This window comes from Miscanthus floridulus, chromosome 7 (assembly GCF_019320115.1).
Source record: "Miscanthus floridulus cultivar M001 chromosome 7, ASM1932011v1, whole genome shotgun sequence".
Taxonomy (NCBI): Eukaryota; Viridiplantae; Streptophyta; class Magnoliopsida; order Poales; family Poaceae; genus Miscanthus; species Miscanthus floridulus.
Window position 1 is genome coordinate 46,897,862 of NC_089586.1, and position 16,834 is coordinate 46,914,695.

Here is a 16,834-nt window from a genome sequence, read left to right on the forward strand (position 1 = left end):
TGATTTCCAACTTGAGATACTACCGCACGGCCTATTGCACGAGCTCCGCATACAGTATGATCTCACAGAACGCATCCGTCAAGCTCAGAAAGATTGTGAAGAGATTGAATATCTCCGTGGTCTGAAGAAACTAGGCTATAAGACAAACCACCATGAAGATGAACAAGGAACCATCTGGTTCAAGAACAGAATCTGTGTTCCATCTGACCTAGTGCTACGAGAGGAAATTTTGTCAGAAGCTCATGATTCTAAGTACTATATCCACCCTAGAGGTTCAAAAATGTACCAAGATTTGAAGAAACACTTTTGGTGGAAAGACGAGTAGATAGCTTTTAATGAGCTGAGAACAGGCCAAAAAGAACTTACTGGTTCTAAAATGTCCAAGATACGCACATTATATGATCACGACACCATCTGTTGTAAGATATGCACATTTGAGATAAGTCAGTTCAAGAAAAGTGCAAAATAACGGAATAAGGAGCTATTATCATCAACAGTCAAATACTATCATTGACTAATATTCTCATCACTGCAATTTCTAAGATGATTCAAACATTTCACATAGATGTACAAGATTGATATAACGCAAGGGAGGACTTGCTGGTTCCTAGTTCAAGACACAGGAGTGAACATCTAAGAAGACGGAGGACCTCTCGCAGTAGCAGAAGACCATAATTTATTACCACTTGCATTCGCAGATGACGAACACCTAGGAAGACAGTCGCAGGGGAGTATCTGCAAGAATTGCATTCTGAAGTCCAATGAGGCCTCTGGTAGGAATCTTGTATTTCAGCAATGTTGTTCCCTCCGGCCTACCATTCAAAATGATACGCATCAAGGCAATGACTCAATAACACAAAGCAGAACGCAAAAGACTGGAGTATAATATGATTAATACAAGCCAGGTCAATAATTAATCTTATCTTAATCCCCTTTTAATTCAAAAGTGATTTTTTTTTCGTAAACTAGAGCAATTCACCTGTTGCACGATTTCTATCCTGTCAGCAGATAAGATAAATGATTCATTACTAAGGAGATAGCAGCTCCCAACTAAATTGTGCAAACTGACCATTGTTGAACTCACAGAAAATCGACGGGTTTTGTTAGTTTGGATAGGTTCATATTGAAGTTTCAGTTTTTTTCTCAAATAAAATTGTTTCAAATATACATGACGCTAAGAGTATTTAATTAAGTTTACTCTTAGTCCCATACTGTATTCACTTATATTGGTGCATGGATTATGAAACTTAATTTTACACCCTTACTTAGTACTAGTAGTTATAAAAATATTGTGTTGAAAATAAATATTGTATGTCATTCAAGGATGGAAATGCTGGAGTGAAGCACTGGACTCTAAGGTTGTTCTAAGAAACCAGTTGAAGCGTGATAAGTCGGAAGAATATTGGCACTAGTCTTATAGCCATTCCTATATCAAAATAGTATACAGATTGTAAACAAGCATTTCACCGATTTGATGAGATAATGAAAGTATGGCACAAACCCGTCAGCTTCCATGTCAACCATTTGTCCACGCCTTTGCCCCAAAAGCTCAACAACTGATCCCATGGACTCCTCTGGGACCTCAACAGCAGCGATCTGTAGCATAACAGCACATATTAATTAAATGGGAAGTTGGGAACTAAGGACAAAGGAGTTCCAGGAATAATGAAGTAATAGAAAAAGAGGTTTATTGCTAATAAATCAGTAAATAAATGTATTCCAACTCTCTGTATACAATAAAGTATAGACTTACCTCATAAGGCTCTAGTAGTTTTCCATCCACTGTCTTTTTTATGACCTTTGGAGGTCCAATCATAAATTCATATCCTTCTCTCCGCCTGCAAAGTTCACATTGTTCTTAAGACAACCAAAAGTCACTGAATTAATGAAACTACCAAATTTAAGTTCTTACATATTCTCTATAAATATTGTGAGATGCAGTGTGCCTCTGCCACTAACAAGAAATGTATCAGCAGTTTCCCAATCTTCTACTTTCATAGCCAAATTCCTTTCGAGCTCGCGATACAACCTGTCACGGAGATTTCGGTTAGTAACGTATTTCCCCTATAATAAAGTGAATGAGAAGAAGTAAATTTGTCAGTATTCTAGAAAGAGAATAAACCAAACTATTGCATTATATTTAACATGGTATAGTATTTCACAAGTGATGTAAGGACACTATCATGGAGGGCACTCATTTACACAATTCATTAAGATATAGAAGAAATTTAGCTTAACAATACCAACTTTCGATTATTAGTTTCCTTATTGTAGTTACCAAAAATTATTGAAGCATAACAATGCCAAAGTACTTTTATGGCAAGTGTACAAAATACCATTTTAACATGAGAACTGAGAAAACCTTTTATCTATAATTATGGCTTCTAGAAGGTTGACTGCACGAATTTAGAACAACGAATACAGAATACAAGAGATCATATGGAGTAATGAGGGTATATTTTATGGATTTCCCAACTCTTTAACACAGAAGAGCATGTTAGGAAGTGATATAACATATTTTTTGTTAGCATGGAGGATAGACATACCTCCCGTCCAACAAAAGGTGATGTATTGGTGGAGAAAGACATTCTGACTGTTGGCTCCTCCACTTTGATAGTGGGCAATGGTGTTCCTGTAACTTTATCAGCTGTAGTTTCCCCAGTCTGGATAGTTCAAAGCATATAGAATCATGTTATAAGTATAAATATGAACTGGAAGATTGAATAATGAATATGAATGCACAGACACCTACCATGATACCATCCATTCCACATACAGCACAAATGTCACCAGCACCAACAGATTCAACGGGGACGCGGCTGAAGTTCTAATAAACAAAAAACCCACTTACTTTACTAACCCTGCAAGCACCGTCTGGTGTACAAACCTGAAAAATATCTTAATCAATAGAAACTCTACTGCAATAATATGATAACAGGTGAAGAAAATTTTCTAATTTTATTCAAAAGAAGACTTAATAGACTTTGGAACCAATAGATGAAATAAAAACTTGACCAACAAGGAGGAACCATGTGGCATTGTATATAAGAAGAAATATGTAACCGAATTTGAGTCGAAGAGGACCCAAACCTGGGTGGTGCAGGGTTAAGCCACACCTTCCACGGATTGAGCTAGACTCAGATCCTTCAATAGATGAAATACATATAACGAGAAACTGAATCTGAAGACCCAATATATCACAATACTTTCATTTATAAAACACAAAAATTAAAAAAAAACTTAACCCCAAGGGAAGACTGCCCCAACGGCATTGTTTGAGAGGTAGAAACCATAATCACTTTGGGCCAGCAAAGGGCTCCGAAGGCTGCATACAGCGTGGGGCATTTTTTAGTGCAGCATCCGGGAACAAACTCGACCGAGGAGCACCACTATTGGACACATCTAACCACCGCCCACCACACATATTTGCGCACCCACATGCAAGTCTGGGAGCCAAACTCACAACCGGTTCATTGCACAACAGTGAACCACCAAGCTATCAGTTCGTTCACATAAAACACAATAATTTCTGACTATATCATAACATTTGCTCACATGCATGTTGGGATTATAAGGATAAAATTCAAAATAGAATGCACCAAATGAGCTTCTAAAATGTAAGATAAAGAGATGTGGAGACTGCTCAGGCCTCAATTAATCCCAGCAGTTCATTTTATCTTATATATGATTTGCTTTACTCACAGACTTCCTCAAGAAATTTAAGATGAATCATAAGGCGCCAATCTCAAATAGAGAAGGCAAAACTCAGGTACTCATAAAAAATGCTATACATTTTATTATATTGCAAATGAAATTTACCAGCATTGTGGCATCGACTCAGTAATACTTTATCCAACATATATGTAGTAAAGAACCATATAACACCTCACTGTAAATGGTTATTTTCACTCAGCAGAAATTTCAATCTCTCCTTTGGTTGAGCCTGTCTGTGATACTACCACGTTTTATATAACTTTCTAACCGGAATGTTCATGTTCACATTATTATGCCAAAACATGCACAAGCAGAGCAGATTTATACCTTGACCTCCATGCCACGCTGAAGTTCTCCTGCATGCAGCCGTCCAATTGCTATTCTTCCTTTGTGCTCATCGCATTCAGTATTAGATACCTTCATAGAAGCCAGCAATTAAGCATTGTTATGGAGGCAATGAAAGATAAGTGCAGATATAGGCTGTGAACACCAAAACATGTTGAGAAGCCAGAAAGCCGTCTCAACAGAAAAATTTTCATGATAAAACAATTGGAGCTTTATAAGCATGAAGCCTGGAAGAAGCAACAAAATAGATAAGGTATTCATATTATGTGTTTGGTGAGTTTCGTGCTCAAATTAGCAATGGCACCCTTTTAGTAGAAATGAGTGAGTGTCCATGTGACACTAGTTTGAGAGAGATCAGCTGTGAACATGAATCGAGATTGGAGACTTAGAAATCCAAGAGTAATAAAAATAGTAATAATACAACTATTTCTTGATTGTGAATGTCGGAAGTAATTAATTTTCAATAAGTTTTCACTTATAGTGAATGCCAGATATCAGTCATCAACAAGAAACACCTATAAATTAATTTTCCAAGACATGGCTTTCAGCATTTTAGGATAACGTTGTTGCTCATATTTGATTCGTATAATTGGTTAAGCATGTAAAGTTTGACCACAGATGATGTTGCATTAACAAACAAAACAGAAAAGAAACTATTGTTCTATAGTTTAGGAGGCACAATTCATGAAACAAAATTGATAGTTGCTGAGATCTGGCGAGGGGAACGCCGCACGGCCTATGGTGGGGCAGCGAACGCGGCTCCACGTGGCCTCACGAGGGCCGCCGCCACGTGGCCGGGGCTGGGGCGGTGAGCTTGACTCCGGGCTGCCAGGCGAGGTCTCCATGGCGTGGACAGCGAGATCCGCGGCGGCAAAAACCCTAGTCGGCTGGATCAGAGCAGGATACGATGCCATGGATCTCACCGCCCTCAACCAAGTTGTCGTAGATCCCGCCCCCCTCGACCAGGCTTCCATAGATCTGGCCCCCCTCGACCGAGCCCATCCTGGCGATGCAAATGGAGGTGCCCATGCCGGGATCCAGAAGCAGGCACCACTGGGATCCAGCCGCCACCACTGGGATCCGCCCGCCACCACCGCCGTCACCCACGCCTGGATCCCGCCGCCCTACGCCCTTCGCCGCCACTTGTGGTTGTGGATTTCAGAAGAGGAAGGAAATGAGAGGAGAGAGGAAGACAGAGAGCGAGGAGAAAGGGAGAGGAGACAGGAGGGAGCGACGTCGACGGGCAGGCAGGCAAGGAGGCCGGCGGCCGTGACGAGAGAGATGGGGAAGATGAGAGATACCCGGGAGACAAGAGAGTGATTGGGTGGCGGCGGTGGGTCGGATAGGGGCGACGCGGATCGGCGGGACGGACGCGGTCGCGACGCCGCGGGGTAGTGGTCGCGCCATCGGGAGATGGAGGAGTAGGGGAGGGGGAGGTGGGCGGGGGAGTGGTGGCCGCCGACGTCGGAGAGACGACCGGCGGCTGCGGCGGTGACAGGGTCGTGGAGCTCGTCGGGGCTAGAGTTGCAGGGGGGGAGAAGGGAGGAGCAGAGGAGGAGGAGGCCAGTGGGGGAGGCGCCGGTGCTGGCGGTGAGGTGGAGCTCGTCTGGCTAGGGTTGGAGGCGGCGGGGTTGGGTGCCTGTTAAAGATGGCAACGGGCATGGTGCCCGCGGATACTATCTTCTTACGTCCGCGCCCGCCAGCTAAATCTCTCGCCCGCGCCCGCGCCCGCGACCCGCCACGGGCAACAAACCACGCCCGCGCCCTCCATCCGCGGGCATGGAATGCCCGCGGGCATGCCCGTGTGCCCGCCAGTTTGAGCATATATATAAATCATAGTGCATTACAAGAGATACGAAGATACATATTCACAACAAATCGTGTATATATACATATATTTGCTTGTAGGTCACACATGTTAGACCTGTGGAGCGGGTCTGGCGGATAAGCGGGCGAGGATAACAAATTTCTTTGCTTGCGAAGAACTATCCTCTGGGTTCAGGATGGTGCCCGCGCCCGTGCCCGCGGGCAAGAAGTGGTGCCCGTATCCTTGCCCATCAGGTTCCATGCCCGCGGGCATGCGGGCATTCTGTGCCCGTTGCCATCTTTATTGCTTGTGCGACTGAGAAATGGAGATGGGATGGGTTGAGAACTGGAGATAGGGACGGGATGGGAGCCGTGCCGAGCGTACAAATTTAGGCATCGGCCATGCATGCCGAGAATCCGCCGTCTCCTGCTACATGCCAACGTCCATTTGCGTGCCGCGTACAATCACCAGTGCTTGCTTCATCTATCCACTGTCGAATGCACGGAGGAAGGCCGGCTGTGACGCGCTTCATCTGAGTCGTGAAATTTCGATCTAACGCACCAACTAAATAGAACGTACGTGGACACTCTGGTAGGCCACCTATTTGGTACGCCTTTATATCTAAATATGTGTCAGTACATGTTAATTTATTTATTTGGTTTAACGTTTATGAAAAGATTACTTTTGCATCGCTACTATTCTTAAGCTTAAGATAAATATAAAAACTATATTTTTTTATAATTTTATTGTTTAGATCTTGAACAAAACTAGTTAGTTCGAATCGAGTTCCTATACGAGCCGAGCCAAAGTGGCGTTTCGTTAAGACATCAAGTTTCATTAAGACATCAAGAGCCGTTATCTCAACGAGCGTCAGCTCGATGTACTACCTGTACAAGTAACCACTAGTTCACTACCACCGCTCTCTCCCTTCGCTCTCTTGTGCTCTGTCTCTCTCTGCAGCTGTGTTACTGATATATTATTGCGGCCTCCAACCCCATTAAGCGCCTACATCTCCCTGGGCCTCCCTTCTGTTTCACAGAGAGAAATGTTTCATAGCTGCTCTCTCCACGTTCGTCTACACCTGATTTGAGAGCTCTGGCCACCAGATTTGAAGCCTCTAGTCTCGTGCATTGGTTGTAGCATTTGAAAGTCGTGTTACGATGAGCAAGGAGGATGTCCTCAAGGTGCAGGTGTGTGAGCTTTGCTGCTTCTCTACTCTACCACCATTCTTCTTGTTTTGGCTGCCATTTTCCTCCAGCAGGTGGAGGCAGCTCTTGCTTGTGTTTGCAGCATGTGTTCCCTTCCGAGTACCCTGGCTGCAGCAGTCCTGCCATGTTTTTGTTTCCTGAAATCCCTCTGTTCTGTTGTTTTTTATGACGTCCTCCTTCCTCATTCCAGACATTGATGTTGAGAGTGAACATACACTGTGATGGGTGCGAGAAGAAGGTCAAGAAGACCCTCCACAAGATCGACGGTAAGAGAGAGAGAGAGAGAAAAACTCATCTTTTGTCAAAGAGCGGATTGCTTGAGTTTTTCTTGTTGATTAGTGTTTTCTTTTCCCAACGTTTGCTCTGCATTTTCTGATGGAATTCTGACGAAATTGATCCGTAGGTGTCTACCAAAGCAGCATCGACGCGGAGCAGGGGAAGGTGACGGTGTCCGGCTTGCTGGATCCGGACACCATCATCAGGAAGCTCAACAAGGCCGGCAAGCCGGCGCAGCTGTGGGGCTCCAAGCCCGGCGTGCCTCAGAACGCCCACCATGGCGGCGGCGGTGGCGGGGGCAAGGGCCAGCCCAAGGACGCCGGCGGCAAGGGCCATTCCAAGGACGCCGGCAGCGGCAAAGCCCAGAAGGGCGGAGCGGGAGGTGGCAATCACAAGGGTGGTGGTGGTGGCGGCGGCGGCGGCGCAGGCAAGAATGCGAAGATGGTGCTGCCGCAGCCGACGCCGCAGCAGTTCCAGCAGCTGCAGCAGCAGTTGCAGATGAAGGGGCTGAAACTTCCGCCGCAGCTCTTGGGCGGCAATATCCCGGCGTTCACCCCGGCTGCGCCGTTGAAGGATCCCAAGTCCGTCAAGTTCGCCCTCCCCGAGGATAACTTCGACGACGACGGCAGCGAATTCGACGAGTTCGACGACTTCGATGACGACGAGGACTACGACGACGACGGCCTCGACGACGATTTCTACGACGACCCCAAGATGATGATGAAGCCCATGGCCGCCGGCGGGGGCGACAAGAAGGGCGGCAACGGTGGCGGCAAGAAGGGTGGCGGCTGGAACGAGATCCCAACACAGAGCAAGGGAAATGGCCAGGGCCACAACGGCGGTGGTAAAAACGGGGGTGCGAAGGGAGGCGCCCCGGGCGGCGGGAATCAACCGGCCCAGGGGAAGAAGGGCGGCGGCTCTACTGCCGGTGTTGGTGGGCCCATGTCCGGCATGCTGCCTCAGCAGGGCATGGTGAGGCCTAACATGATCGGTGGTGCCGGCTTCCCCGGTACAGGGCAGATGGGCGGCGCACCCATGAGTATGCTGCCGATAGGCCATCCGACCATGGGTATGATGCATCAGGGTGGTGGTGGCAGCGGTGCCGGTGGTGCCGTACAGGGCATGCCAGCGCCAGGGTTCTACCAGGGAGGCGGTGGCATGCCGTCGGGCGGCCAGATGCTGCAGGCTGCTGCTGCGTCCGGGAACCCCATGGCGAATATGGCCTTGATGCAGCAGCAGCAGCAGCAGATGATGATGATGAATGGCCATGGCCACCACCACGGCCATGGCAGTGCAGGGTACCCGTCAATGGGCTACGGCTATGGCCGCCCACCGATGTATTACCCAATGGGGTACCCAATGCCGCCCCATTCGCATTCCGGGGATTACAACATCTTCAGTGACGAGAACCCCAACAGCTGCTCTGTGATGTGAGGGGGGAGAGAAAAGATGGCGCTGGCCAGTTCGCTTCATCTTGCTGCCCAAGGTCAGAGGTGATCGACATCGCCATGGTTGAAAGTTGAAACACCGTGGCTCAATCATCAGTGTACTTTTGAGTGCCAGCTAGAATTTATCCTCTTTCCTTTCCTCTTCTCTTTCTCTTTTTGCCCTTTCTTTGGAGAAAGAAACTTCCTTGAATGCGAAGTTTGGTATAGTAATTATGGATAGTCTTGATAAGGGAAGAGATGAGCCTTTTTAGGCACAGCCACCATCCAATTGGGGTGGTGTTTGTGGGCTGTGGCTACATAAAAGGTGGACTGAAGGTAGAGCAATGTTGTTAATCCAAGTAAATCAGTGTGCATATGTTGTGGTTTACATTCTAACTATATAATGGTCATGGAAGTTCAATTTCTATGGTAGCCAGCTATTGTCTGGTGCATTCAGACCTTTGCAGTTGGATGAATCATGAATCAGCCTGTTTACTTGGTCGTATTTGACTTATAAGTCATGGCTTATCAGCCAACGAACAGTATTTTTCTCTCACACCAAACTAGCCAACGGTACCTTCAGCCATGGCTTGTAAGCCAAACCAGCCCAAACGAACAGGGCTGCCCTGTATTTTCAGATTCAGCTCAGATTCAGCTCACATGACCTTTTAAACTTTGAATTCATGTATTCTGTCATTCTGCTTTTCAAATGGTGTGTCTTGTTCCATTTCCTTACAACACTTGAACACAAGGGACAGAAAGTTTCATAAACAACTCGGTGAATTCTGTTGGTGACACCCATGACAACTATAAACTGTGCTAGGCCTTGTTTAGATGCCATCCAAATTTTAAGTTTTTTCACTCTCTCTCCATCACATCAATTTTTAGCCGCTTGCATGGAGTATTAAATGTAGATAAAAAAATAACTAATTACACAGTTTAGTTGGAAATCACGAGATGAATCTTTTGAGCCTAGTTGGTCCACGATTGGACAATATTTGCCAAATAAGACGAAAGTAGTATTATTCATCGGGTTCAAAAAAAAAAATTTGCAAAATGAACAAGGCCCTATTATGAGAGCAGAAAATGTCTCCTCTGGCGAAATGTACTCTGTTCACTCTCCTCACTTGTCAGGCACAGCTCTCAATATTTGTAGTATTTTAACCTGCCATTCTAATTTTGCTTGTAAATTTATCTTCTGCAGAATACAAAGGAGACACCAAGTTGCAGCAGGTGAGCACCGATGCAAACCTTCAGCTGTGCAAAGAAAAGATGGATCAGGAGCATTTCAGTTTTATGCACTACAAGGTTTTACCCTGATGCAACGGCCTAAAAACGTTGCAATATACTAAAAATGCTTGCGAAAGACAAAATTGTAATGGAAAATTTTCGTCGGCAGGCGTTGCCATAGTAACCGTAGGGAAAGGTTTGCCCAACGACTCTCTTTGGTGTTGCAATAGATTTTCCCCTATTGCAACACCAGAAATACCTATTGCCACGAACCCAAAGTGTGGCAATAGGTGCACTAGCAACGATATTTGGTGTTGCAATAGACCTTATTGCCACGCATCAATAGCATTGCAATCAGGGATGAAAACGGATCGGATACGGACGGATATCACCGATATTACATTTGTTTTCATATTTCTGTCCGGATTCGGATTCGAATACGGATAGTGTCAACTATGTCGGATAGGATACGATTGGATATCGACATCATAAATATGCGATTTGAGTATTCGGATACGGATACGGTATCGGATGTTGGATATCCGGACTCGGATACGGACATATCTCAACCCCTCTAAACGGATTCGGTTTCGAATACGGTCGGAAAATATCCGTACCGTTTTCATCCCTAATTGCAATAGATGGACTCTCTATTGCCACGCTATCTCGATGGTTGCTATATGTGGAACCGTCTATTGCCACAATAAATATTTGGTTGCTTGAGGTAGCCTCTCTATTGCAACGATCAATATTGGTTGCTATAGGTGGAACCGTCTATTGCCACGATAAATATTTGGTTGCTAGAGGTAGCCTCTCTATTACAACACTAAACATTGTGGTTGCTATAGGTGCATCCGTCTATTGCCACGGTATATGTTTGGTTGCTAGAGGTTGCTTCTATATTGCAACGATCAATACTGGTTGCTATTGTTGGACCCTATATTGCCACGCTAACTATTGTGTTGCTACAGCTTGGAGACTCTATTGCAACGCCCACTATTCCATTGGTATGATGTTTTTTGCAACACCGTTTGTTTGTTGATATATCATATATTGCAACGCCAAATTATTTTGTCGATAGTCCATATTGCAACGCTTTGTTTGCTTCAAACAATAATTGCATGCCGAACAATATATGATGAAAGAAGCATTTAGACATCCATTAATCAAAAATATGCTTTGTTCGTACAACTTATTAATGAAACCACATCCAATGTCAAACTTAGTTGATAACACACGCACAACAACTGAAACACATAAGGTACTGACGCACAGTAGCTACTTTGAACAATTCAAAATGTAATAAGCTATGTGTAGCACTGTAGCAAAGGTTGGCTTGACATTGACCGTCCATCAGTTGTGCGCTCCACTCAAACTCTATCTTGCTCCTGGAAAGAATCATTAACATTGGTATATGCATCAGATAAATTGAAATTGTACTATTTTGGCAACATGGACTCAACAAAGTAAGCAATTTGGAATCTTAAACTAAAGACTAATAGGTTTGCAAATTTGCAGAATCATTGAAAAGTAAAACTCCTCATCAAAAGCTATATGATAAAAAAAATGCTCTACAACATTGATCTTCATTTAAGAACATCCACAATGAGAACATCTACCATATGATTTTTATTTGATTTTATCAAGCCTAGAAGATAATGGGGTATATACAAAAAAAACATTCACACCGACAACATATACGAAAACCATATACAATTTCAAAGCTGATACAGAAACATTCAGAGGTAGTAGAGTGGCAAAAAAAATTCACCTGTGCATTACCGACTTGTTGATAAATACTACACTAATCCATATCTTCAGTTCATAGGTAGCTGCAAGTTTAATATGCAGCTCATGATGGCACTTGATTTCAGCAAACAACTTAAAAAATCGAGTTCCAATGAAAATTCTATAATTAACAAGATGTTAAATTTACCTTTACTTTCGTCTGGACTATTCCTTTCTATAGGTTCTTTAAAATCCCAGAGGCTCATAGTATTGGTTGCATCTCCTACAAAGGTCCCACTAAAACACTCAACAAGTTAAATTAGACTGTAACATTATAACAAGCTGGCATGATCATGATTGGTTAGCAGAAGCAGAAGCTTATAAAGGTTCTCAAGTTTTCAGTTCATGGGCAGCATGATGTTAACTAAGCCGAGCAAGCAGGAAAACTTGTGTGTACTGCAGAACATATGCAATCCAAGGCCAAAGAAAGGTAACGACAACAGAGTTATTACATTACTTTGGCCTTTTGATTTGATTGCTTAATCAAGGAGATAGTGATCAGTTATTCGCTTTGTCTTAAAACAAACTTGTCACTAACCTGTCATTTGTATATGAAATTAAACAAAGTGATCACATGAGAACTGTAAAACAGACACCATTAGTTGGTAGCAGCAGTTCAGACTAGAGGGGCCTCTTTTGATCCCAGTATAGAACAGAAAGATGAGGCATTAAGCATATGAATGAAAAGAAATAACCAGAGCAGTAATCATTGGATAGTGTAAAAGTTGAGAGAGATTCCCAACCCTTCAAATTTCAGACAAGACCCTAGCAAATCAATGAGGAACAAAGGAGATATATCAGATAAGCTCTGGACAGCTAGAAGGGAAACTGAGATTATGATTAATGCCTGCATAAACAAAAAAAAATTATTTACCAATGAAAATAAGATTAAAAAAAAGAACAACTCTACTACATAATAGCTTCAGCAAAACATCTTGCACGTAAGGACATCCTAAGATAAAATTCATAAAACTCATGGGGTTGCTTCATTTAAACTGCTACTACAGCATCAATTCATACTTGCTTTTAAATTTTATAAGGGATCACAGGATCTCACTTGAAACACATAGATAGCACGTTCTAAAATGACATAAAGGGTACATGAGCAGGAATCAATAGACAGGTGCAATCATACTTGCTTTCAAATTGAAGCTCACTTCCATTCAGCATGCCTCTTATGTCACAACTACCGAACCTCAGTTATCTGTCAAGCCACAATACAAGCAAAGGTAAACTATAAACTTTCAGTACCTCATTCATTCCGCATTTCAGGCAATTAAATAAGCCTTCAAGCAACCAAGCCTTGTGCCAGGAGAGAGAGATTATTTGCTTAGAGTTATGATGTAGGGAGATATCAGATAGGCTATTGATGCTACCATCTAAAACAGAGACCGATTCTATTGCAAAACTAAGCAATATACTAAGACGAGAACTCTAAAAAAATCAACTTCATCCAATTCACTAACAAAGAAATTGCAGATCATGGCTAGACAGGACTTGGGACACAATTTGTGACATGGCAAGTGGTAACACTTGGCATTAGATTAATAGGCAAGTCTAAGCATGTCTAGGTTTGCAAAATCCAAGTAGAGAGAAGCACATACAAGCAATTATCACAAGGAACTGCATGTCCATTAGTACAATCCTAAGCCCAAAGTACACTTCACTATATTCTACACCGATCTATGAATGGGAATATTGTTGTTCTTTGGAAACACATACTATAGAATTTTAACAAGACATGCTAGTTATGATGTATCCAAATGCAAATGTCTATTAAAATAAAAAAAAGGTACAAATTGATTATATTTTCACTAACAATGCAGCCGTCATGGCTGTACGTATCATAGGGGAATGTTCATAAATCTGCAAGTTGCACATGCTCATTTTATCGAACACCTTCTAGACAGACAAAACACAACCTACTAGGTCCAAATGAACAGCATGGAACCCCAACCAAAAGTAATGGGGAAGAGTCGAAGAGATATGGGATCCGGGGGATTCTCACTGGCAGAGGAAGCCACGGATTGACGGCCAGATCGACTACCGAACGTGATGAAGCGGTGATTGGCACTCAACGTGGATGCCCCTGCCTGATGTTGAGCCAATATTGGTGTGTGGCGAACCTAGCACACGGTGGCTCCGTGAAGCTCTTCGTGGTGGCGGCTTCGTCACGCAGGCTCGGGATGCAGCTGGTCTAAGGCAGAAATAGAAGGCCGCCATGGCGTGGATCTGGTCGGGGGAGAGCAATGGCGGCGGCCACCAGGTGGTGAAGTCTTGATCTGTCGATCAGGGTAGAGAGAGGATCAGAGGAAGGGGTGAGGCCATGAGGGCACCCATCGTTCAAAGAGGTTGGGATTTGGGGACGCGGCTGGAGAGGAAGGGGATGAGGGGCTCCGGTCCACCCAAGAGGCAGAAGTGGGGGGGCATGGGTGGTGGACAGGAAAGGAGCGATTTTGATGGAGGGCAGAGAGGGAGTCAAATTTGGGGCGTGTGGTGCCGATCTGTGGCCGGCGGGAAGTTCCGGTGATTTGGCGATTCGAATCCTATGGTGTAGTGGTGTTGGCAGCAGCCAGGGTTTATCAGTCAGCCAATGATATTTTTCTCTCACAACAAAAAAGCACCAGCCGGACTTATCAGCCCAGAAACCAACCAGCGACCAGGCTCGAAGATGGGAGTTTGATTTTTGGCTAAAATTGTTAACAATCGAAGGTTGCAGTCGTGTAGTATTATGTATTCAGTTAAATCCTAGTTTGATATAGGTGTTACTTTAACTTTTTGCATGCCTTCAGAGAATTATTTGTTTGCCTCTCAAGATTTTAGAATGATTGGTGGGTTAGCATACAGTAATTAGGTATGCTGGAAATAATGTACTTTATTGTTTCAAACTAATATTATTTTAAAATCATGTTATGGGATTATTTCTTTATTTTTTTCAAAAATAGGAAATGTGTCCATACATTGCTACATGTAGGATATAGTTGCTGTATATAACTAGGGCTACATGTAGGATATAGTTGCTGTATATAACTAGGGCTACCTCAAGGTGAGAGAGAGCTAGCTCGGTGAGTGCTATTATGATAGAAGTACGTCCTCGTTAATCGGTCCGTTCGCTGGTTGGTTTCTGGGCTGATAAGCTCGGCTGGTGCTGGTTTGTTGTGAGAGGAAAACACTGTTGGCTGCCTGATAAGCCCTGACTGAAACCAACAAGCGAACAGGCTGAATATGATCCCTTCTATGAGGAGAAGCGAGCGAGGAACCTGACAGTGATAAAATATATAAATATGTGCATTTTCAATAATATCTGTATATGATCTTCAAATGCATGTTAGAATAAATATTGTATTTGTTTTAAAAATAAACATATTTTTGCAAACCCTATCTATCATTGGATTTACGGTACCCAAAACCTAATCTGACATATACTGCACCAGTAGGCCTGCTAATGGGTTGGGTTCAAATGGGTTTTCAAGTGGGTGCACTCTAGATGGGTGAGAATGGATTAATTTACTTAGCGATTGGGTTGGGTTGGGTTTAATAGAAAATTGGGTTGGATGGGTTAGGATTGGATTATTTTTTTGTGGGTTTGAATGGGTTGAACACATGTGTTGATGTTGAATTTTTAATATATCATAGTATACATATATTAACAAACTAGCTTAATGGCATTTTGAATCTTATTTAACAAATTTCAGTCAATTTTGACAAAAAATTATGGTGTGAACGTGAGCTTTTATTTTTGGGGTTCGGCTTCTGATGCGGAGCCGAGCGGACTTAGGCAGCGCGGGGGCTGAGTAGGGGGTGGCGGCATGGGATCGAGTAGAGGCTAAGCACAACGGTGCGGGCCGAGCAAGACGTGCGTGCGCAGGCGCAGGGTGTGGGGCTGAGCGCAGGTGTGGGGCGAGCGCAGGCGGCGTGGGGGCGGCAGCGTGGCTGCTAGGTACTGCCTGAGAGAGGAATAAGGAGGAGGGCATAGAGACTGACATGTGGGGCCATGTGGCAGGGATCTCAACCCACATCCCATATGTCTCCAACAAAAACAAGAAACCGGGACAAACCCGACCCACACAACCAAACGAGAAATGGGTTCACTCCATTCGAGAAAATAAGGGATGGATCCAACCTAACCCAACAAGTCCCACAACCAAACACATGCGAAAAATATGGGGTGGGTGGTTGGGTTGAATAAGGGAGTTAATTTGTTATGGTATGGGTTTGATTGAGTATGGGGTTTTAACCTAGCACAAGAATTCTAATCAGATCGAATTGGCTTTTGTAATCCGAACTCGATCTACAATATCATCGGCTTCACTATAGAACATAAGCCATCAAGGATAAGTGACTTTGATGCTTTGAAAAAAATAACCTTAATGAATTATTATTAACTTTTTATTAAAAATAAAATCTGATTAAAATTTGTGTTCCCCTTATCATTCTTGCTAAATCCCCTAGTCACCGAGAATTGGGGATACACAACTCGGTGTTTTGGAATTATAGATAGAGAGGTTGTTTGACCATAGTCAAAACCCAGTATCATGCTAGATATGATGACTATTTTGGAGTTGTTGTTATATCACTTTGGCTATAGAAGCTCTTATATCACTTTGACTAGTTTGGTATGTTTGTTCATGATAGAATTATTTAGATATGTTTATAATACATATTTTCACTGAAAATTATAATTAAATTATTTTTATAGCCAAATAAATATATTATATTAATTTCCATGCTAAAAATATAAATACGTTTGATTTTTAATAAGAACGTGGTTTGGTCCCTTTCCAAGTTTCAAAATTCTCTGAGAAGAGTTGGATATATTATTAAAAATACAAAATACCACTAAGTGACTTAAAATAGAAATAAAATTTTAATCTTTATATGTATGCTTGGTCACATATATAGCCACAAATATATTTTAAAATAAACTAGTTCACGAATATATATACTAGAATTTCTGCTTCTCTCTTCTGGCGCGAGATTAAATTTTGTAACCCATGGCCGCGCCAATCAACTTATCTTCTCCTTTATAAAATTTGGCT

At 43.2% G+C, this 16,834-nt stretch overlaps 1 protein-coding gene, 1 long non-coding RNA gene and 1 pseudogene across 2 annotated transcripts; 1 reads left to right on the forward strand and 2 right to left on the reverse strand.

Moving 5' to 3' along the window:
• Positions 1-709: 709 nt before the first annotated feature.
• LOC136465460 (putative elongation factor TypA-like SVR3, chloroplastic) lies at positions 710-4,461 on the reverse strand (annotated as a pseudogene).
• A 2,426-nt stretch (positions 4,462-6,887) lies between these two features.
• On the forward strand, positions 6,888-9,160 carry LOC136463168 (heavy metal-associated isoprenylated plant protein 33-like). The gene is made up of 3 exons (XM_066462189.1): positions 6,888-7,056; positions 7,265-7,340; positions 7,478-9,160. The coding sequence occupies exons 1-3, from the start codon at positions 7,027-7,029 to the stop codon at positions 8,782-8,784; spliced, it is 1,413 nt and encodes a 470-aa protein (XP_066318286.1). The 5' UTR covers positions 6,888-7,026; the 3' UTR covers positions 8,785-9,160.
• Positions 9,161-11,152: 1,992 nt separating this feature from the next.
• Positions 11,153-14,222, reverse strand: LOC136463169 (uncharacterized). The gene is made up of 5 exons (XR_010760925.1): positions 13,804-14,222; positions 12,931-12,999; positions 11,944-12,642; positions 11,779-11,839; positions 11,153-11,395 (listed from the first exon to the last, which is right to left on the reverse strand). It is a non-coding gene; the product is annotated as an uncharacterized lncRNA (long non-coding RNA).
• Positions 14,223-16,834: the final 2,612 nt, after the last annotated feature.

Excerpts from the sequence above, each read along its gene's own strand:
- LOC136463168 (XM_066462189.1), top strand. The coding sequence starts at position 7,027 with ATGAGCAAGGAGGATGTCCTCAAGGTGCAG. Across the intron at positions 7,057-7,264 it reads AGGATGTCCTCAAGGTGCAG|ACATTGATGTTGAGAGTGAA; the intron begins GTGTGTGAGCTT and ends TCCTCATTCCAG. Across the intron at positions 7,341-7,477 it reads GACCCTCCACAAGATCGACG|GTGTCTACCAAAGCAGCATC; the intron begins GTAAGAGAGAGA and ends ATTGATCCGTAG.